The following is a 23,348-nucleotide window of genomic DNA, read 5'->3' on the forward strand; positions in this document are numbered from 1 at the left end:
TCATTTCTACCAACCTACATAATGGTTGGATCATTTCCACCAACCTACATAATGGTTGGATCATTTCCACCAACCTACATAATGGTTGGATCATTTCCACCAACCTACATAATGGTTGGATCATTTCCACCAACCTACATAATGGTTGGATCATTTCCAAACTAAATGGTGACTCATCCAGTCGATGGGGATTTGTACACTGCTCAAAATTACGACTATATATCCTAGAAACCTGGTTAAAGTATCATTATGACCTCATGGATGAATTCTAGAATATACTACATATCCTAGAAACCTGGTTAAATTATCACTATGACATCATGGATGAATTCTAGAATATACTACACTGCTCAAAGAAATAAAGGGAACACTAAAATAACACATCCTAGATCTGAATGAATGAAATATTCTTATTAAATACATTTTTCTTTACATAGTTGAATGTGCTGACAACAAAATCACACTAAAATTATCAATGGAAATCAAATTTATCAACCCATGGAGGTCTGTATTTGGAGTGACACTCAAAGTTAAAGTGGAAAACCACACTACAGGCTGATCCAACTTTGATGTAATGTCCTTAAAACAAGTAAAAATGAGGCTCAGTAGTGTGTGTGGCCTCCACGTGCCTGTATGACCTCCCTACAACGCCTGGGCATGCTCCTGATGAGGTGGCGGATGGTCTCCTGAGGGATCTCCTCCCAGACCTGGACTAAAGCATCCGCCAACTCCTGGACAGTCTGTGGTGCAACGTGGTGTTGGTGGATGGAGCGAGACATGATGTCCCAGATGTGCTCAATTAGATTCAGGTCTGGGGAACGGGCGGGCCAGTCCATAGCATCAATGCCTTCCTCTTGCAGGAACTGCTGACACTCCAGCCACATGAGGTCGAGCATTGTCTTGCATTAGGAGGAACCCAGCAGAGGGCGCCAATGGCGAATTTGCCAATCTTGGTGTTCTCTGGTAAATGCCAAACATCCTGCACGGTGTTGGGCTGTAAGCACAAACCCCACCTGTGGACGTCGGGCCCTCATACCTCCCTCATAGAGTCTGTTTCTAACCGTTTGAGCAGACACATGCACATTTGTGGCCATTTTGCAGGGCTCTGGCAGTGCTCCTCTTGCTCTTCCTTGCACAAAGGCGGAGGTAGCGGTCCTGCTGCTGGGTTGTTGCCCTCTTCCACGTCTCCTGATGTACTGGCCTGTCTCCTGGTAGCGCCTCCATGCTCTGGACACTACGCTGACAGACACAGCAAACCTTGCCACAGCTCGCATTGATGTGCCATCCTGGATGAGCTGCACTACCTGAGCCACCTGTGTGGGTTGTAGACTCCGCCTCTTGCTACCACTAGAGTGAAAGCACCGCCAGCATTCAAAAGTGACCAAAACATCAGCCAGGAAGCATAGGAACCGAGAAGTGGTCTGTGGCCACCACCTGCAGAACCACTCCTTTATTGGGGGTGTCTTGCTAAATGCCTATAATTTCCACCTGTTGTCTATTCCATTTGCACAACAGCATGTGAAATGTATTGTCAATCAGTGTTGCTTCCTAAGTGGACAGTTTGATTTCACAGAAGTGTGATTGACTTGGGAGTTACATTGTGTTGTTTAAGTGTTCCCTTTATTTTTTTGAGCAGTGTATATTACACTACAATTTCTAAATTTTCAACAAAAAATGTACTGGATTGGTTGAAAAGTGATAACATTTACACAGTATGCACTATTTTGACATAGTGTAAGATATACTGAATTGATACTATTTTTCATTTAAAAAAAAAAACATCTCATTTTTTCAATTGAACCTTTCTTGAACAAGTCAGTTAAGAACAAATTATTATCTACAAAGACTGCCAACAACAACCTGGACGACGCTGGGTCCATTGTGCGCCGCCCTATGGGACTCACTATCACAGCCTGTTGTGATACAGCCGAGATTCGAACCAGGGTTTCTGTAGTGATGCCTCAAGCACATATTTTTTTTGTTGGTTTTGCAAGTGTTGATTGGTCGGTCATTGGGTTCATTTGTTTTGCAAGTGTTGATTGGTCGGTCATTGGGTTCATTTGTTTTGCAAGTGTTGATTGGTCGGTCATTGGGTTCTTTTGTTTTGCAAGTGTTGATTGGTCGGTCATTGGGTTCATTTGTTTTGCAAGTGTTGATTGGTCGGTCATTGGGTTCATTTGTTTTGCAAGTGTTGATTGGTCGGTCATTGGGTTCATTTGTTTCTACAATAAGTTCAAATCAAAGCAAGCTTTATTTATATAACATTTCACATTTCAGAAATTTTGCTTCACATGAAAAAAAAACACAAATAAAATGAATATTTACAACACAACATATGAGGATAAAAAAACAAAAGAATAACCAAAAAAATGAAAGACTAATGATCATTCTAAGGAAAAGCTATTGATTAAAATAGTAAGAATAGGATGTAATATCCAACCAGAAATATAAGTTAGTTTTACGACGTTGTTAGTAAACAATATAATTGTACCAAAAAAATTGTCAAATAATTCTGATGTAAATATTTTGAAATATCAAACCGAACCCCTTTTAATATGTATGACAATAATGTATTTTAAACTTTCACTTAAAAAATTAAAAATAATAAGACATCGGGCATCAAATCAATAACCAATATGTAGAAACAATTTGTGATATTGAAAGGTTAAATCAATAACCAATATGTAGAAAGTTTGTGAAAAGTTAAACATAAAATGTACTATCTACACAAACATGTTCCACAGTAGTAATCATATCATCATTTTAGACCCAAGCCACCCCCAAGCCTTTGAATTACTCCCCTCTGGGCGCAGGTATAGGGCCTCAGCAGGAAAAACAGAACGAGACAATCATTTATGCCAGGTGTGATATCCCTCCTAAATAGCTCGGACGAATGTTCCCATTGACCCTGTAAGGCCAGCAGGCTAGTCTTTTCTTCTTCTTAAAAAAAAAAGAGTTGTATTTCTTACTATTATTATTTTTATAGGTATGTAACTGTTATGAAAGTTGTATTGTGTGTGTTGGTGTGTGTGTGTGTGTGTAGTGTGTGTGTGTGTGGTGTGTGTGTGATGGTGTGTGTGTAGTGTAGTGTGTGTGAGTGTGTGTGAGTGTGTGTGTGTGTGTGTGTGTGTGTGTGTGATGGTGTGTGTGTGATGGTGTGTGTGTGTGTGTCAATCTTGTTTTGTATTTAAACGCCACTTTAAAATGTGTAAATTTCTCCATGGGGACAATAAAGTCAGTAAGTATATTACTTACGCTGTTGTTTTGACAACATCTATTAGGGGGGAAATCAGGTTGTTTGTGCTGTTGAAACTAACACAACTAAAAAAAACACACAGAAATGGGAGATATATTTTACCTCACTGGTTAGAGGACAACCTGCAGAAAACAGCTAGCTACATTTTGAAGTGCTGTATTCTCATTCAAATGGGGCGCCAAGTGTAACAACTCTTTTTTCTTGTTAATCAAATAAATAGTACTCATTTACTTCCCCTGATGAGGCCTGGATTCATCCCGAGGCTAATATCTATATCACGCTGAAATCAATAGAACAGGGGGTCAAACGTTTACGATTCTACATTGTGACATCATTAAAATACTCCTACTACAATGTTAAAACATTCTACATTGTGACATCATTAAAATACTCCTACTACAATGTTAAAACATTCTACATTGTGACATCATTAAAATACTCCTACTACAATGTTAAATAACATTCTACATTGTGACATTTTATTGATATCATGAAACAACTTCATGTATGTATTTTCAAAAGTTTACCAGCATATCTCTTTCCACATTGATCACAGCTATAAGAATTCTCTCCTGTGTGTGTTCTCTGGTGTGATATCAGGATGTTTGGCTAAAACTCTTCCCACATTGATTACAGCTATGAGGTTTCTCTCCTGTGTGTGTTCTCTGGTGTGATATCAGGATGTTTGGCTAAAACTCTTCCCACATTGATTACAGCTACGAGGTTTCTCTCTTGTGTGTCCGCTGGTGAACAGTCAGATGGCTAGATGAAGTAAAACTTTTCACACATTGATCACAGCTATAAGGTTTCTCTCCTGTGTGAGATCTCCGGTGTATAGTCAGACTGCTAGATGTAACAAATTTCTTCTCACACTGATCACAGCTATAAGGTTTCTCTCCTGTGTGTGTTCTCTGATGTACCTTCAGGCAGCTTGAGTGAGTAAACCTTTTCCCACATTGATCACAGCTAAAAAGTTTCTCTCCAGTGTGAATTCTCTGGTGTAATTGTAATGTATATAATTTCGAGAAACTCTTCCCACAGTCAGAGCAGCTATAAAGTTTCTCTCCAGTGTGAATTCTCTGGTGTGATTGTAATGTATATAATTTCGAGAAACTCTTCCCACAGTCAGCGCAGCTATAAGGTTTCTCCCCTGTGTGTGTTCTCTGGTGTGTTTTTAGGCTGCTTGGAACATTAAAACTCTTCCCACATTGATCACAGCTATAAGGTTTCTCTCCTGTATGGATTCTCTGATGTCTTTTGAGGTCTGCTGAAGAGGTAAACCTCTTCCCACAGTCAGAGCAGCAGTGAGATGTCTCTCCAGTGTGAATTCTCTGGTGTACTTTTAGTGAATCTGATCTTGAATAACTCTTCCCACAGTCAGAGCAGCGATGAAGTTTCTTCCCTGTGTGTTTCCGTTGGTGTTTCTTGAGGTGTTCTGATGTGAAGAGACTCTCCTCTGCCTCATCAGCTTCAGGATGTTGTTGAGGCTCCCCAGAGGATCCACAATAGTCACGTCTCTCTCCTGTGTGAACAACAAAGTCAGACAGATGATTAAAGGGCCACTGTTTATTTTAGCGGAAAGGGGATGCCCCTTGTTATAGTACAACAATTTACATCTGTAATGAATGTTTAAATAATATGACAGTCGGTTCAACAACAGTAATATTGTCTTATTTTTCTCTCACTTCAGAAGTAACATTTATGAAAAAACAAAAAAACAAACAAAAAAACAAGTTATTACAGAAACTCAAAGCAGTGTGGCAGACCACTTCAATATTGGCCCCTTTCTGTGTTTGCTAAACTTTCAGCACGAGTGCAATGCGCACGCAATTTGGTTGCAGAAACTCCTCCCTGAGAATGCAGAAACCTTTAGTTACGGATGTAGTATATCTGCGTATAGCAAAGAAATTGGCGAGATTGTAGTTTTTGAATAATACCACAGACTTTTAGAGCAAGATCTGGTGTGCTACTCAAGGAAACTCACTTTAACTTCTTGGTGACATGGGAGGCAGTATTGAGTAGCTTGGAAGAATAAGGTGCCCAGAGTAAACTGCCTGCTACTCAGACATAAAAGCTAGAATATGCATATAATTAGTATATTTGGATAGAAAACACTCTGAAGTAACTAAAAAACGTTTGAAAGATGTCTGTGAGTATAACAGAACTCATATGGCAGGCGAAAACCTAAGAAAAATCAAACCAGGAAGTGGGAAATCTGAGGCTTGTAGGTTTTCCAACTCAGCCCCTATTGAAGATACAGTGGGATATTGGTCATCTTGCACTTCCTAAGGCTTCCACTAGATGTCAACAGTCTTTAGAACCTTGTTTGAGGCTTCTACTGTGAAGGGGGGCTGAATGAGAGGGGAATGAGTCAGGTGTCTGGCAGAGTACCTTGGGCTCATGATGCGCGCGGTCATGTGAGAGTTACCTCGCATTCCATTGCTTTTCTACAGACAAAAGAATTCTCCGGTTGGAACATTATTGAAGATGGATGTTAAAAACATCCTAAAGATTGATTGATTCTATACATCGTTTGACATGTTTCTACGGACTGTAACGGAACTTTTTGTCCGACCTTTCGGGTTTGGATTTGTTTACCAAACGCCCTAACAAAAAGGGGTATTTGGACATAAATTATGAACTTTATCAAACAAATCAAACATTTGTTGCGGAACTAGGATTCCTGGGAGTGCATTCTGATGAAGATCATCAAACGTAAGTGAATATTTATAATGCTATTTCTGACTAATGTTGACTGCACAACATGGCAGATATCTGCTTGGCTGTTTTGGTCTCTGAGCGCCGTACTCAGATTATTGCATGGTTTGCTTTCTCCGTAAAGTTAAAAAAAAATCTGACACAGCGGTTCCATTAAGGAGAAGTTTATCTAAAGTTCCATGTATAACAGTTGTATCTTTTCTCAATGTTTATTATGAGTTTTTCTGCAAAATCACCGGATGTTTTGGAATCAAAACATTACTGCACTTAACGTGCCAATGTAAACTGAGATTTTTGGATGTAAATATGCACATTATCAAACAAAACATACATGTATTGTGTAACATTTTTGTGACTCCTATCTTTGGCTGGGAAAATGGCTGTGTTTTTTTGACTTGGCAATGAGTATTTCTGTAAATTGATGTGGCTCTCTGCAAAATCGTTGCATGTTTTGGAAATACTGAACACAACATGCCAATGTAAAGTAAGATTTTTGGATATAAATACATACAGAACATAACGCGTCAATGTATACTTAGATTTTTTTTATATAAATATGAACTTTATCGAACAAAACATACACGTATTGTGTAACATGAAGTCCTATGAGTGTTATCTGATGAAGATCATCAAAGGTTAGTGATTCATTTTATCTATATTTCTGCTTTGGCTGTGTTTTTCTGTGACTTGGTGGTGACCTAACATAATCGTTTGTGGTTGCTTTCACTGTAAAGCCTTTTTGAAATCACACACTGTGGCTGGATTAACGAGAATTTTATATTTAAAATGGTGTAAAATACTTGTATGCTTGAGGAATTTTAATTATGAGATTCTTGTTGTTTTGAATTTGGCGCCCTGCACTTTCACTGGCTGGGTGGGACGCTACCGTTCCACCCAGTTCTCATAGGTTGACAGAAAAAACGGCCTCCATTTACAGGTTGCTTATGAGTGCAGTTCACACTACTTTTGGATTATAATTGTAAGGCTTGTTTGAATCACCTGCTTAATATAACGTTTGTGCCATCGTCTCAAATAAACCGCTTTAGACTTTAAAAAAAATACTAACTACAACCAGTAAAATGCTCTGTGGCTTTTTCATCAGCCTGACAGTGAGCATTTAGCATTCAAGCTAACAAGTGCTGCATCCAAAACAGGTATTTTGCTAGCAATTATCTTATAGACTATTCAAGCAATAATCAAAACAACAATTGTAAGCATTTTGAGAACCCCAAATAGTGTTTTTGGTTAGAAGTACAAACCTGGTAAATCTAGACTGTTGAATGGTCCCAGATGGTGAACAGTTTATTTAGTAATAACCTGGTAAATCTAGACTGTTGAATGGTCCCAGATGGTGAACAGTTTATTGAGTAATAACCTGGTAAATCTAGACTGTTGAATGGTCCCAGATGGTGAACAGTTTATTTAGTAATAACCTGGTAAATCTAGACTGTTGAATGGTCCCAGATGGTGAACAGTTTATTTAGTAATAACCTGGTAAATCTAGACTGTTGAATGGTCCCAGATGGTGAACAGTTTATTTAGTAATAACCTGGTAAATCTAGACTGTTGAATGGTCCCAGATGGTGAACAGTTTATTTAGTAATAACCTGGTAAATCTAGACTGTTGAATGGTCCCAGATGGTGAACAGTTTATTGAGTAATAACCTGGTAAATCTAGACTGTTGAATGGTCCCAGATGGTGAACAGTTTATTGAGTAATAACCTGGTAAATCTAGACTGTTGAATGGTCCCAGATGGTGAACAGTTTATTTAGTAATAACCTGGTAAATCTAGACTGTTGAATGGTCCCAGATGGTGAACAGTTTATTTAGTAATAACCTGGTAAATCTAGACTGTTGAATGGTCCCAGATGGTGAACAGTTTATTGAGTAATAACCTGGTAAATCTAGACTGTTGAATGGTCCCAGATGGTGAACAGTTTATTTAGTAATAACCTGGTAAATCTAGACTGTTGAATGGTCCCAGATGGTGAACAGTTTATTTAGTAATAACCTGGTAAATCTAGACTGTTGAATGGTCCCAGATGGTGAACAGTTTATTTAGTAATAACCTGGTAAATCTAGACTGTTGAATGGTCCCAGAGGGTGAACAGTTTATTTAGTAATAACCTGGTAAATCTAGACTGTTGAATGGTCCCAGAGGGTGAACAGTTTATTTAGTAATAACCTGGTAAATCTAGACTGTTGAATGGTCCCAGATGGTGAACAGTTTATTTCGTAATAACCTGGTAAATCTAGACTGTTGAATGGTGCCAGATGGTGAACAGTTTATTTAGTAATAACCTGGTAAATCTAGACTGTTGAATGGTCCCAGATGGTGAACAGTTTATTTAGTAATAACCTGGTAAATCTAGACTGTTGAATGGTCCCAGATGGTCAACAGTTTATTTAGTAATAACCTGGTAAATCTAGACATGTTGAATTGTCCCAGATGGTGAACAGTTTATTTAGTAATAACCTGGTAAATCTAGACATGTTGAATTGTCTCAGATGCTGTACAGTTTATTTAGTAATAACCTGGTATCTGCATAAGAGCATCTGCTAAATGACAAAAAAGAAGAAAACTAAAATACATTGATATGAATAACTGGTTAAATATATACTATATATATACTATATATATATAAAAATATAACATGCAATAATTTCTTAGTTACAGTTTATATAAGACAATCTGTCAATTTAAATAAATTCATTAGGCCCTAATCTATGGATTTAACAACTGGGAATGCAGATATGCATCTGTTGGTCACTTTAAGAAAAAACGGTATGGGCGTGGATCAGAAAACCAGTCAGTATCTGGTGTGACCACCATTTGCCTCATGCAGCAAGACACATCTTTGCATAGCGTTGATCAGGCTGTTGATTGTGGCCTGTGGAATGTTCCCCCACTCCTCTTCAATGGCTGTGCGAAGTTGCTGGAAATTTGAGGTAACTAGGAAATGCTGTCGTACACAATCCAGAGCATCCCAAACATGCTCAATGGGTGGCATGTCTGGTGAGTAGGCAGGCCATGGAAGAACTGGGTCATTTCCAGCTTCCAGGAATTGTGTACAGATCCTTGCGATATGGAGCTGTGCATTATCATGCTGAAACAACATGCCACAGATGTCTCAAGTTTTGAAGTTTGAAGGAGAGTGCAATTGGCATGCTGACTGCAGGAATGTCTACCAGAGCTGTTTACCAGAGAACCTAATGTTAATTTCTCGACCATAAGCCGCTTCCAAAGTCGTTTTAGAAAATTTGGTCCAACAGGCTTCACAACTGCAGACCACATGTAATCACGCCAGCCCAGGACCTCCACATTCGTCTGAGACAAACTGTGAATTATTTCTGTCTGTAATTAAAATACATTTTGTGGGGGGAAAACGTATTATGATTGGCTGCCTGCCCAGTCATGGGAAATCCCAAGATTATGGCCTAATTAATTTATTTCAATTGACTGATTTCTTTATATGAACTGTAGCTCAGGAAAATCGTTGAAATTCTTGCAAGTTTATATTTTTTATTTATTTTTACTCTGTTACGTCTAGTCTGTGAAACCAGGCTGTAAATTGAGGCAGTTGTGATCAATATGATGAACCCGTTTCCACAACATTTAAGAACCTGGTGATAGAAAACAGTGTGAATGTAATAATGACAATGGACTTAGGAGTAATTTAGTGGACTGGTAGTGTTTTCATTTGACTTAGAAAGAGTAGGACCAATAAGGACAATGGACTTACTCAGGAGTAATTTAGTGGACTGGTAGCGTTTTCATTCGACTTAGAAAGAGTAGGACCAATAAGGACAATGGACTTACTCAGGAGTAATTTAGCTAACTAGGAGTAATTTAGCGGACTGGTATAGCGTTTTCATTTGACTTAGAAAGAGTAGGACCACATCAATTTCAATTGATTGTAGCAATATACCTGAGAACACAGCGTTTAAGTCAGTCAGTACTCTCAAGTCAGACTGAGATAGTCACTTGACGTCCGGGCAATCCATTCTTCTTTCCATCAATAAATGCAAAAGGACAGCTGAAAGATGCTCTCTACCCTAAACTGTATTTATTGTTTGGAGAGACGGGGTTCCATCCTCCCAGGTAGATGGGCTGGTGTTGGATCCTATAGGGTTAAAGTAGTGGGATGGGATGGTGTTGGATCCTTTAGGGTTAAAGTAGTGGGATGGTGTAGGATCCTTTAGGGTTAAAGTAGTGGGATGGTGTAGGATCCTTTAGGGTTAAAGTAGTGGGATGGTGTAGGATCCTATATGGTTAAAGTAGTGGGATGGTGTTGGATCCTTTAGGGTTAAAGTAGTGGGATGGTGTTGGATCCTTTAGGGTTAAAGTAGTGGGATGGTGTAGGATCCTATAGGGTTAAAGTAGTGGGATGGTGTTGGATCCTTTAGGGTTAAAGTAGTGGGATGGTGTAGGATCCTTTAGGGTTAAAGTAGTGGGATGGTGTTGGATCCTATAGGGTTAAAGTAGTGGGATGGGATGGTGTTGGATCCTTTAGGGTTAAAGTAGTGGGATGGTGTAGGATCCTATAGGGTTAAAGTAGTGGGATGGTGTTGGATCCTTTAGGGTTAAAGTAGTGGGATGGTGTAGGATCCTTTAGGGTTAAAGTAGTGGAATGGTGTTGGATCCTTTAGGGTTAAAGTAGTGGGATGGTGTTGGATCCTTTAGGGTTAAAGTAGTGGGATGGTGTTGGATCCTATAGGGTTAAAGTAGTGAGCTGGTGTAGGATCCTTTAGGGTTAAAGTAGTGGGATGGTGTTGGATCCTATAGGGTTAAAGTAGTGGGATGGTGTTGGATCCTTTAGGGTTAAAGTAGTGGGATGGTGCAGGATCCTTTAGGGTTAAAGTAGTGGGATGGTGTAGGATCCTTTAGGGCCGAAGTAGTGGGCTGGTGTAGGATCCTTTAGGGCCGAAGTAGTGGGCTGGTGTAGGATCCTATAGGGTTAAAGTAGTGGGATGGTGTAGGATCCTATAGGGTTAAAGTAGTGGGATGGTGTAGGATCCTTTAGGTTTAAAGTAGTGGGATGGTGTAGGATCCTTTAGGGTTAAAGTAGTGGGATGGTGTAGGATCCTATAGGGCCAAAGTAGTGGGATGGTGTAGGATCCTTTAGGGTTAAAGTAGTGGGATGGTGTAGGATCCTATAGGGTTAAAGTAGTGGGATGGTGTAGGATGATATAGGACCAAAGTAGTGGGATGGTTTGGTGTAGGATCCTTTAGGGCCAAAGTAGTGGTATGGGTTGGTGTAGGATCCTATAGGGTTAAAGTAGTGGGATGGTGTAGGATCCTTTAGGGTTAAAGTAGTGGGATGGTGTAGGATCCTATAGGGTTAAAGTAGTGGGATGGTGTTGGATCCTATAGGGTTAAAGTAGTGGGATGGTGTTGGATCCTTTAGGGTTAAAGTAGTGGGATGGTGCAGGATCCTTTAGGGTTAAAGTAGTGGGATGGTGTAGGATCCTTTAGGGCCGAAGTAGTGGGCTGGTGTAGGATCCTTTAGGGCCGAAGTAGTGGGCTGGTGTAGGATCCTATAGGGTTAAAGTAGTGGGATGGTGTAGGATCCTATAGGGTTAAAGTAGTGGGATGGTGTAGGATCCTATAGGGCCAAAGTAGTGGGATGGTGTAGGATCCTTTAGGGTTAAAGTAGTGGGATGGTGTAGGATCCTATAGGGTTAAAGTAGTGGGATGGTGTAGGATGATATAGGACCAAAGTAGTGGGATGGTTTGGTGTAGGATCCTTTAGGGCCAAAGTAGTGGTATGGGTTGGTGTAGGATCCTATAGGGTTAAAGTAGTGGGATGGTGTAGGATCCTTTAGGGTTAAAGTAGTGGGATGGTGTAGGATCCTATAGGGTTAAAGTAGTGGGATGGTGTAGGATGATATAGGGCCAAAGTAGTGGGATGGTTTGGTGTAGGATCCTTTAGGGCCAAAGTAGTGGTATGGTTTGGTGTAGGATCCTATAGGGCCAAAGTAGTGGGATGGTGTAGGATCCTATAGGGCCAAAGTAGTGGTATGGGTTGGTGTAGGATCCTATAGGGCCAAAGTAGTGTTATGGGTTGGTGTAGGATCCTATATGGCCAAAGTAGTGGTATGGTGTAGGATCCTATAGGGCCAAAGTAGTGGTATGGGTTGGTGTAGGATCCTATAGGGCCAAAGTAGTGGTATGGGTTGGTGTAGGATCCTATAGGGCCAAAGTAGTGGGATGGTGTAGGATGATATAGGGCCAAAGTAGTGGGATGGTTTGGTGTAGGATCCTTTAGGGCCAAAGTAGTGGGATGGTGTAGGATCCTTTAGGGTTAAAGTAGTGGAATGGTGTTGGATCCTTTAGGGTTAAAGTAGTGGGATGGTGTTGGATCCTTTAGGGTTAAAGTAGTGGGATGGTGCAGGATCCTTTAGGGTTAAAGTAGTGGGATGGTGTAGGATCCTTTAGGGTTAAAGTAGTGGGATGGTGTAGGATCCTATAGGGCCAAAGTAGTGGGATGGTGTAGGATCCTTTAGGGTTAAAGTAGTGGGATGGTGTAGGATCCTATAGGGTTAAAGTAGTGGGATGGTGTAGGATGATATAGGACCAAAGTAGTGGGATGGTTTGGTGTAGGATCCTTTAGGGCCAAAGTAGTGGTATGGGTTGGTGTAGGATCCTATAGGGTTAAAGTAGTGGGATGGTGTAGGATCCTTTAGGGTTAAAGTAGTGGGATGGTGTAGGATCCTATAGGGTTAAAGTAGTGGGATGGTGTTGGATCCTATAGGGTTAAAGTAGTGGGATGGTGTTGGATCCTTTAGGGTTAAAGTAGTGGGATGGTGCAGGATCCTTTAGGGTTAAAGTAGTGGGATGGTGTAGGATCCTTTAGGGCCGAAGTAGTGGGCTGGTGTAGGATCCTTTAGGGCCGAAGTAGTGGGCTGGTGTAGGATCCTATAGGGTTAAAGTAGTGGGATGGTGTAGGATCCTATAGGGTTAAAGTAGTGGGATGGTGTAGGATCCTTTAGGTTTAAAGTAGTGGGATGGTGTAGGATCCTTTAGGGTTAAAGTAGTGGGATGGTGTAGGATCCTATAGGGCCAAAGTAGTGGGATGGTGTAGGATCCTTTAGGGTTAAAGTAGTGGGATGGTGTAGGATCCTATAGGGTTAAAGTAGTGGGATGGTGTAGGATGATATAGGACCAAAGTAGTGGGATGGTTTGGTGTAGGATCCTTTAGGGCCAAAGTAGTGGTATGGGTTGGTGTAGGATCCTATAGGGTTAAAGTAGTGGGATGGTGTAGGATCCTTTAGGGTTAAAGTAGTGGGATGGTGTAGGATCCTATAGGGTTAAAGTAGTGGGATGGTGTAGGATGATATAGGGCCAAAGTAGTGGGATGGTTTGGTGTAGGATCCTTTAGGGCCAAAGTAGTGGTATGGTTTGGTGTAGGATCCTATAGGGCCAAAGTAGTGGGATGGTGTAGGATCCTATAGGGCCAAAGTAGTGGTATGGGTTGGTGTAGGATCCTATAGGGCCAAAGTAGTGTTATGGGTTGGTGTAGGATCCTATATGGCCAAAGTAGTGGTATGGTGTAGGATCCTATAGGGCCAAAGTAGTGGTATGGGTTGGTGTAGGATCCTATAGGGCCAAAGTAGTGGTATGGGTTGGTGTAGGATCCTATAGGGCCAAAGTAGTGGGATGGTGTAGGATGATATAGGGCCAAAGTAGTGGGATGGTTTGGTGTAGGATCCTTTAGGGCCAAAGTAGTGGGATGGTGTAGGATCCTTTAGGGTTAAAGTAGTGGAATGGTGTTGGATCCTTTAGGGTTAAAGTAGTGGGATGGTGTTGGATCCTTTAGGGTTAAAGTAGTGGGATGGTGTTGGATCCTATAGGGTTAAAGTAGTGAGCTGGTGTAGGATCCTTTAGGGTTAAAGTAGTGGGATGGTGTTGGATCCTATAGGGTTAAAGTAGTGGGATGGTGTTGGATCCTTTAGGGTTAAAGTAGTGGGATGGTGCAGGATCCTTTAGGGTTAAAGTAGTGGGATGGTGTAGGATCCTTTAGGGCCGAAGTAGTGGGCTGGTGTAGGATCCTTTAGGGCCGAAGTAGTGGGCTGGTGTAGGATCCTATAGGGTTAAAGTAGTGGGATGGTGTAGGATCCTATAGGGTTAAAGTAGTGGGATGGTGTAGGATCCTTTAGGTTTAAAGTAGTGGGATGGTGTAGGATCCTTTAGGGTTAAAGTAGTGGGATGGTGTAGGATCCTATAGGGCCAAAGTAGTGGGATGGTGTAGGATCCTTTAGGGTTAAAGTAGTGGGATGGTGTAGGATCCTATAGGGTTAAAGTAGTGGGATGGTGTAGGATGATATAGGACCAAAGTAGTGGGATGGTTTGGTGTAGGATCCTTTAGGGCCAAAGTAGTGGTATGGGTTGGTGTAGGATCCTATAGGGTTAAAGTAGTGGGATGGTGTAGGATCCTTTAGGGTTAAAGTAGTGGGATGGTGTAGGATCCTATAGGGTTAAAGTAGTGGGATGGTGTAGGATGATATAGGGCCAAAGTAGTGGGATGGTTTGGTGTAGGATCCTTTAGGGCCAAAGTAGTGGTATGGTTTGGTGTAGGATCCTATAGGGCCAAAGTAGTGGGATGGTGTAGGATCCTATAGGGCCAAAGTAGTGGTATGGGTTGGTGTAGGATCCTATAGGGCCAAAGTAGTGTTATGGGTTGGTGTAGGATCCTATATGGCCAAAGTAGTGGTATGGTGTAGGATCCTATAGGGCCAAAGTAGTGGTATGGGTTGGTGTAGGATCCTATAGGGCCAAAGTAGTGGTATGGGTTGGTGTAGGATCCTATAGGGCCAAAGTAGTGGGATGGTGTAGGATGATATAGGGCCAAAGTAGTGGGATGGTTTGGTGTAGGATCCTTTAGGGCCAAAGTAGTGGGATGGTGTAGGATCCTTTAGGGCCAAAGTAGTGGGATGGTTTGGTGTAGGATCCTTTAGGGCCAAAGTAGTGGTTTGGTTTGGTGTAGGATCTTATAGGGCCAAAGTAGTGGGATGGTGTAGGATCCTATAGGGCCAAAGTAGTGGGATGGTGTAGGATCCTATAGGGCCAAAGTAGTGGTATGGGTTGGTGTAGGATCCTATATGGCCAAAGTAGTGGTATGGTGTAGGATCCTATAGGGCCAAAGTAGTGGTATGGGTTGGTGTAGGATCCTATATGGCCAAAGTAGTGGTATGGTGTAGGATCCTATAGGGCCAAAGTAGTGGTATGGTTTGGTGTAGGATCTTATAGGGCCAAAGTAGTGGGATGGTGTAGGATCCTATAGGGTTAAAGTAGTGGGATGGTGTAGGATCCTTTAGGGTTAAAGTAGTGGGATGGTGTAGGATCCTATAGGGCCAAAGTAGTGGGATGGGCTGGTGTAGGATCCTATAGGGCCAAAGTAGTAGGATGGTGTAGGATCCTTTAGGGCCAAAGTAGTGGGATGGGTTGGCTCCCAAGTGGTGCGGCGGTCTAAGACACTGCATCTCAGTGCTAGAGGTGTCCCTACAGACCCTGGGTCGATTCCAGGCTGTATCACAACCAGCCGTGGTCGAGAGTACCATAGGGGCGGCGCACAATTGGCCCAACATCGTCCGGGTGTGGCCGTCATTGTAAATAATAACTTGTTCTTAACTGACTTGTTAAATAAAGGTTCAATGAATCATACATAAATAAAAAGGTTAATTTATTGGGATTGTGTAGATGGGTTTTGGGGGACGGTGTAGAGTTAGATGGGTGATGGGGGATGGTGTAGGGTTAGATGGGTGATGGGGGATGGTGTAGGGTTAGATGGGTGATGGGGGATGGTGTCGATGGGTTTTGGGGGACGGTGTCGATGGGTTTTGGGGGACGGTGTCGATGGGTTTTGGGGGACGGTGTAGATGGGTTTTGGGGGACGGTGTCGATGGGTTTTGGGGGACGGTGTCGATGGGTTTTGGGGACGGTGTAGATGGGTTTTGGGGGACGGTGTCGATGGGTTTTGGGGGACGGTGTCGATGGGTTTTGGGGGACGGTGTCGATGGGTTTTGGGGGACGGTGTCGATGGGTTTTGGGGGACGGTGTAGATGGGTTTTGGGGGACGGTGTCGATGGGTTTTGGGGACGGTGTAGATTGGTTTTGGGGACGGTGTAGATGGGTTTTGGGGGACGGTGTAGATGGGTTTTGGGGGACGGTGTCGATGGGTTTGGGGGACGGTGTCGATGGGTTTTGGGGGACGGTGTCGATGGGTTTTGGGGGACGGTGTCGATGGGTTTTGGGGGACGGTGTCGATGGGTTTTGGGGGACGGTGTCGATGGGTTTTGGGGGACGGTGTCGATGGGTTTTGGGGGATGGTGTCGATGGGTTTTGTGGGATGGTGTAGATGGGTTTTGTGGGATGGTGTAGATGGGTTTTGGGGGATGGTGTAGATGGGTTTTGGGGGATGGTGTAGATGGGTTTTGGGGGATGGTGTAGATGGGTTTTGGGGGATGGTGTAGATGGGTTTTGGGGGATGGTGTAGAGTTAGATGGGTGATGGGGGATGGTGTAGGGTTAGGTGAGTGATGGGGGATGGTGTAGGGTTAGATGGGTGATGGGGGATGGTGTAGATGGGTTTTGGGGGATGGTGTAGGGTTAGATGGGTGATGGGGATGGTGTAGGGTTAGATGGGTTTTGGGGGATGGTGTAGGGTTAGATGGGTGATGGGGATGGTGTAGAGTTAGATGGGTTTTGGGGGATGGTGTAGGGTTAGATGGGTCTTGGGGGATGGTGTAGGGTTAGATGGGTTTTGGAGGATGGTGTAGGGTTAGATGGGTTTTGGGGGATGGTGTAGGGTTAGATGGGTGATGGGGGATGGTGTAGAGTTAGATGGGTGATGGGGATGGTGTAGGGTTAGATGGGTTTTGGGGGATGGTGTAGGGTTAGATGGGTGATGGGGATGGTGTAGGGTTAGATGGGTGATGGGGATGGTGTAGGGTTAGATGGGTGATGGGGACGGTGTAGGGTTAGATGGGTGATGGGGATGGTGTAGGATTAGATGGTTGATGGGGATGGTGTAGGGTTAGATGGGTTTTGGGGGATGGTGTAGGGTTAGATGGGTGATGGGGGATGGTGTAGGGTTAGATGGGTGATGGGGCTGGTGTAGGATTAGATGGTTGATGGGGATGGTGTAGGGTTAGATGGGTTTTGGGGGATGGTGTAGGGTTAGATGGGTGATGGGGGATGGTGTAGGGTTAGATGGGTGATGGGGATGGTGTAGGGTTAGATGGGTGATGGGGTTGGTGTAGGGTTAGATGGGTGATGGGGGATGGTGTAGGTTTAGATGGGTTTTGGGGGATGGTGTAGGGTTAGATGGGTGATGGGTGATGGTGTAGGGTTAGATGGGTGATGGGGGATGGTGTAGGTTTAGATGGGTGATGGGGATGGTGTAGGGTTAGATGGCGGTGCAATTTAACATTTTCTCCCTTCCCCCTTTTTCAGTTGTCAAATTGTGCAACCCCCCCAAAGGCAGCAATACAACGTCTTAGTGACGTTACACTACTCCCTCCTTTCAAAGAGCGCATTGTCCTCGCGTCCTCCTTGCGGCTCTACGTCTTACAGGAACGCGCTCACTGGCAAGCACACGCACTGTCGTGGATGCGAGGTCCGATCACTTCTGACACCAAAGATCAAGACTCGGCCCTAATTGTAACAACAACAACAACAACAACAACAAGAAATGGCCGATTTGATAGTGGGACTCCTTTACCGTGTGACTCTGCCCTTTAGTTCAACAACTGCATTGTGCTTCTGTTTTAAGACAGTAAATTACTTACTGGGGTTAATCAGATCCTCGTCCTCCTCTTCTTCTTCTTCTTCCAATATACCAGTTATGTCTCCCTCCTCTCCAAAATCGGAATCCTCCTCTTTCTCGTCCTCTTCTTCTTTCACTGCAACATCCTCATCCTCTACTTTTGTTACTGTGACATCCTCCTCTTCCTCTTCTTCTTTCACAACAACATTCAGCCACAGACCCTCTTTCTCCGTCCAGCAGACCTCCTCTTCTTCATCAGGAGGAGAGCAGCTCAGTGAACTCATGGTCAGAGATGTTAGCTAACAGTTAGCTATCTAGGCTAGTGAACTAAACCAGTCAGCTATCTGACTAATAACAACAGAGCACATATGAAATTAAATGGGATAACTAGCTAGACGACAGAAGAAGTGAGTTTAAAACACAGTGGATAATGTACATGAACGAGTGTAAAGAGCTTCAATGTTTCAGCTAGCAAGCTACCGAGGTGGCTGACCATTATCATTTAACTATAAAAGAACATGGCTGACTAGTTGGCTTGTCACTAGTTACTACAGCCACAAAGTCAACATCGGCTATCGTAAAAACAATATATGAAAACAAACATTACATTTTTTGTTGTCTTCATTTAAGGTTAGGCATTATGTTAGGTTTAAAAATCTGAATTGAATAAGAGAAGTTGGAGAATTGAGAATTGGGCGAGGTTTAGCCATAATTATGACTTTGTGACTGTGGTAACTAGTGACGACCGACTGGCTGTTGTTGTTTAAAGAAGAGTCCAGTTCACCACCACGTCACATTCTGGCAGACTGGCCTGAAAGACTCACAGCGCCCTCTGCTGACTGGAGTGGGAAACGCAGTTGAGGGAATGTTTTATTTTATTTTCTGACTACAAGTTAAAACAATTTCGACGATTGGTTTAATTGAATTTGAATTTCTCTCTCCCTCTCTATTTGACCCTCTCTCTCCTTCTCTCTTTGACCTTTTCTCTCCCTCTCTATTTGACCCTCTTTCTCCCTCTCTCTTTGACCATCTCAATTTAAAATTAAGGGGCTTTATTGGCATGAGAAACATATTGCCAAAGCAAGTGAAGTAGATAAACAAAAGTGAAATAAACAATAACAAATGAACATCAACAATTACACTCCCAAAAGTTCCAAAAAGAATAAAGACATTTCAAATGTCATATTATGTCTATATTCAGTGTTGTAATGATGTGCATATAGTTAAAGTGCAAAAGGGGAAATAAATAAACATAAACAGGTTGTATTTATAATGGTGTTTGTTCTTCACTGGTTGTCCTGGCAACAGGTCACACATCTTGCTGCTGTGATGCACACTGTGGTAATTCACCCAATAGATATGTGAGTTTTTCAAAATTGGATTTGTTTTCGAAATTCTTTGTGGATCTGTGTAATCTGAGGGAAATATGTGTCTCTAATATGGTCATACATTTGGCACGAGGTTAGGAACTGCAGCTCAGTTTCCACCTCATTTTGTGGGCAGTGAGCACATAGCCTGTCTTCTCTTGAAAGCCAGGTCTGCCTTCGGCGGCCTTTCTTAATAGCAAGGCTATGCTCAGAGTCTGTACATAGTCAAAGCTTTCCTTAATTTTGTGTCAGTCACAGTGGTCACGTATTTTGTCAATGTGTACTCTCTGTTTAGGACCAAATAGCATTCTAGTTCTCAGTTTTTTGTTAATTCTTTCCAATATGTCAAGTAATTATCTTTTTGTTTCTCATGGTTTGGTTGGGTCTAATTGTGTTGTTGTCCTGGGGCTCTGTGGTGTGTGTTTGTGAACAGAGCCCCAGGACCAGCTTGCTTAGGGGGCTCTTCTCCAGGTTCATCTCTCTGTAGGGTGTGTTTGTGAACAGAGCCCCAGGACCAGCTTGCTTAGGGGGCTCTTCTCTAGGTTCATCTCTCTGTAGGTGATGGCTTTGTTATGGAAGGTTTGGGAATCACTTCCTTTTAGATGGTTGTATAATTTAACGAATCTCTTTTCTAGATTTTGATCATTTGCGGATATCGGCCTAATTCTGCTCTGCATTCATTATTTGGTATTTTACGTTGTACACGGAGGATATTTTTTGCAGAATTCTGAATGCAGAGTCTCAATTTGGGGTTTGTCCCATTTTGTGAATTCTTGGTTGGTGAGCGGACCCCAGACTTCACAACCTTAAAGGCCAATGGGTTCTATAACGGATTCAAGTATTTTTAGTCAGATCCTAATTGGTATGTCCAATTTTATATTCCTTTTGATGGCGTACAAGGCCCTTCTTGCATTGTCTCGGGACAAGTGTCCCGACATCGGGACAGATGCTTCTCAATATGTGATATTTGTCTAGAATGACGTTGTAAACAAAAAACAACTTTCCGGGACATAGACATGTCTTCTATGGTCAGAAAGCTTAAATTCTTGTTAATCTAACTGCAGTGTCCGATGTATAGTAGCTATTACAGCGGGGGGAAATACCACGCTATTGTTTAAGGTACTACAACAAAACACTTTTCATGGCGACTGGTTTGATACATTCACCCTCTGACGGTAAATAATGTACTTACATTCAGTAATCTTGCTCCGATTTGTCACCCAGAGGGTCCCAGAGATAAAATGTAGCATAGTTTTGTTCGATAAAAGTGAAACATTTTTATATACTAACACGATCAGTGTTCAAAGCTGTCATCAAGGCAAAGGGTGGCGACTTTGAAGAATCTAAAATTATTTTAGATTTGTTTAACACTTTATTATTCCATGTGTTATTTCATAGTTATGATGTATTCTACAATGTAGATCATAGTAAAAATAAAGAAAAAACCCTTGAATTAGTAACTTTTTATATATACTATATAGTCCTGTGGCATATAATATATTAGTATAGTCTATGTGCCTTACAGCCTATTGATCCACATATCTCAACATAAAACTAGTGGATAAATGAAGATAGCTCACTCAGGCCGTTTACCATTGTCTACTTAAGGGAGCGGCTCTCCCATAGACACATTTACATTTTACATTAAAGTCATTTAGCAGACGCTCTTATCCAGAGCGACTTACAAATTGGCACCAATGCGATAGCAGCTGGGTCTGGTCTACATAGTTCCATGACTTTTCATTGAAACAGAGAAGAAATGAGGGATGTCTCACTTCCTCTTCCATCTCTCTGGTGAAGCGAAAAGACAAAACTAGCCAGTTCTAGAATATTGTGTTGTAGGATAGCTGAGCTGTCTGAAGACAGAGCGTTCAACCTGCAGGAGTTGATATCGTTTCCACGGTAACATGTATTTACATGGTGTGCTAAAACAGCCTTCGTTTTTGACTTAGGTAAAACTTTAGGTAAAACCATTTGACTTAGGTAAAACCTTGGGTAAAACCATTTGACTTAGGTAAAACCTTAGGTAAAACCATTTGACTTAGGTAAATCCATTTGACTTAGGTAAAACCATTTGACTTAGGTAAAACCTTAGATAAAACCTAAGGTAAAACCATTTCACTTAGGTAAAACTTTAGGTAAACCCATTTGACTTAGGTAAAACCTTAGGTAAACCCATTTGACTTAGGTAAAACCTTAGGTAAAACCATTTGACTTAGGTAAAACCTTAGGTAAAACCATTTGACTTAGGTAAAACCTTAGGTAAAACCTTAGGTAAAACCTTAGGTAAAACCATTTGACTTAGGTAAAACCTTAGGTAAAACCATTCGACTTAGGTAAAACCTTAGGTAAAACCTTAGGTAAAACCATTTGACTTAGGTAAAACCTTAGGTAAACCCATTTGACTTATGTAAAACCTTAGGTAAAACCATTTGACTTAGGTAAAACCATTTGACTTAGGTAAAACCTTAGGTAAAACCTTAGGTAAAACCTTAGGTAAAACCATTTGACCTAGGTAAAACCTTGGGTAAAACCTTAGGTAAAACCATTTGACTTAGGTAAAACCATTTGGCCAATTTATACTCCTAAATGTTTCAAAAACTAAAAGCATTGGATTTGGGACATATCATTCACTAAACCCTAAACCTCACGTAAATCTTGTAATGAATAATGTGGATATTGAGCAAGTTGAGGTGACTAAACTGCTTGGAGTAACCCTGGATTGTAAAACTGTCATGGTGAAAACATGTTGATACAACAGTAGCTAAGATGGGGAGAAGTCTGTCCATAATAAAGCGCTGCTCTTAGATGGGGAGAAGTCTGTCCATAATAACGCACTGCTCTGCCTTAACAACACTATCAACAAGGCAGGTCCTACAGGCCCTAGTTTCTACCTTCTTAACAACACTATCAACAAGGCAGGTCCTACAGGCCCTAGTTTCTACCTTCTTAACAACACTATCAACAAGGCAGGTCCTACAGGCCCTGGTTTCTACCTTCTTAACAACACTATCAACAAGGCAGGTACTACAGGCCCTAGTTTCTACCTTCTTAACAACACTATCAACAAGGCAGATACTACAGGCTCTAGTTTCTACCTTCTTAACAACACTATCAACAAGGCAGGTCCTACAGGCCCTAGTTTCTGCCTTCTTAACAACACTATCAACAAGGCAGGTCCTACAGGCCCTAGTTTCTACCTTCTTAACAACACTATCAACAAGGCAGGTCCTACAGGCCCTAGTTTCTACCTTCTTAACAACACTATCAACAAGGAAGGTCCTACAGGCCCTAGTGTCTACCTTCTTAACAATACTATCAACAAGGCAGGTCCTACAGGCCCTAGTTTCTACCTTCTTAAACAACACTATCAACAAGGAAGGTCCTACAACTGTACAAAAGTCAGAGGTCTGTGTGTTGGAACTATACTTTCAGTTCTTGTTTAAACTATGTTCCTGTCTCACTTCTGCCTAGCACATAACAGCAATAAGAGGAAGAAGGATTGGGAGACTAACTGCCAATAACAATAAACTGAACTCCGCCAAGCAGAAACATCTTTGTATTAGCAACTATTAATTATGAGCTTATATGGTATTAAAGTTAAGGGACATCAGCCTGGGCGGGGTGATCCTCAGTAGGGGATAAAAAGGGAAAACACCATCTTGTGAACTGAGGGGTTACCAGTACATTTACATTTACATTTAAGTCATTTAGCAGACGCTCTTATCCAGAGCGACTTACAAATTGGTGCATTCACCTTATGACTTCCAGTGGAACAGTCACTTTACAATAGTACATCTAAATCTTAAAGGGGGGTGTGAGAGGGATTACTTATCCTATCCTAGGTATTCCTTAAAGAGGTGGGGTTTCAGGTGTCTCCGGAAGGTGGTGATTGACTCCGCTGTCCTGGCGTCGTGAGGGAGTTTGTTCCACCATTGGGGGGCCAGAGCAGCGAACAGTTTTGACTGGGCTGAGCGGGAACTGTACTTCCTCAGTGGTAGGGAGGCGAGCAGGCCAGAGGTGGATGAACGCAGTGCCCTTGTTTGGGTGTAGGGCCTGATCAGAGCCTGGAGGTACTGAGGTGCCGTTCCCCTCACAGCTCCGTAGGCAAGCACCATGGTCTTGTAGCGGATGCGAGCTTCAACTGGAAGCCAGTGGAGAGAGCGGAGGAGCGGGGTGACGTGAGAGAACTTGGGAAGGTTGAACACCAGACGGGCTGCGGCGTTCTGGATGAGTTG

The 23,348-nt window shown here is 42.2% G+C and overlaps 1 protein-coding gene across 1 annotated transcript; it reads right to left on the minus strand.

The window, feature by feature from the left end:
- Positions 1-3,531: 3,531 nt before the first annotated feature.
- Positions 3,532-18,523, minus strand: LOC124026090 (acidic leucine-rich nuclear phosphoprotein 32 family member B-like). The gene is made up of 3 exons (XM_046339263.1): positions 17,766-18,523; positions 4,632-4,778; positions 3,532-3,536 (listed from the first exon to the last, which is right to left on the minus strand). Exons 1-3 carry the CDS (start codon positions 18,025-18,027, stop codon positions 3,532-3,534), a joined length of 414 nt encoding a protein of 137 aa, XP_046195219.1. The 5' UTR covers positions 18,028-18,523.
- Positions 18,524-23,348: the final 4,825 nt, after the last annotated feature.

Source organism: Oncorhynchus gorbuscha, unplaced genomic scaffold, assembly GCF_021184085.1.
Source record: "Oncorhynchus gorbuscha isolate QuinsamMale2020 ecotype Even-year unplaced genomic scaffold, OgorEven_v1.0 Un_scaffold_2577, whole genome shotgun sequence".
Taxonomy (NCBI): Eukaryota; Metazoa; Chordata; class Actinopteri; order Salmoniformes; family Salmonidae; genus Oncorhynchus; species Oncorhynchus gorbuscha.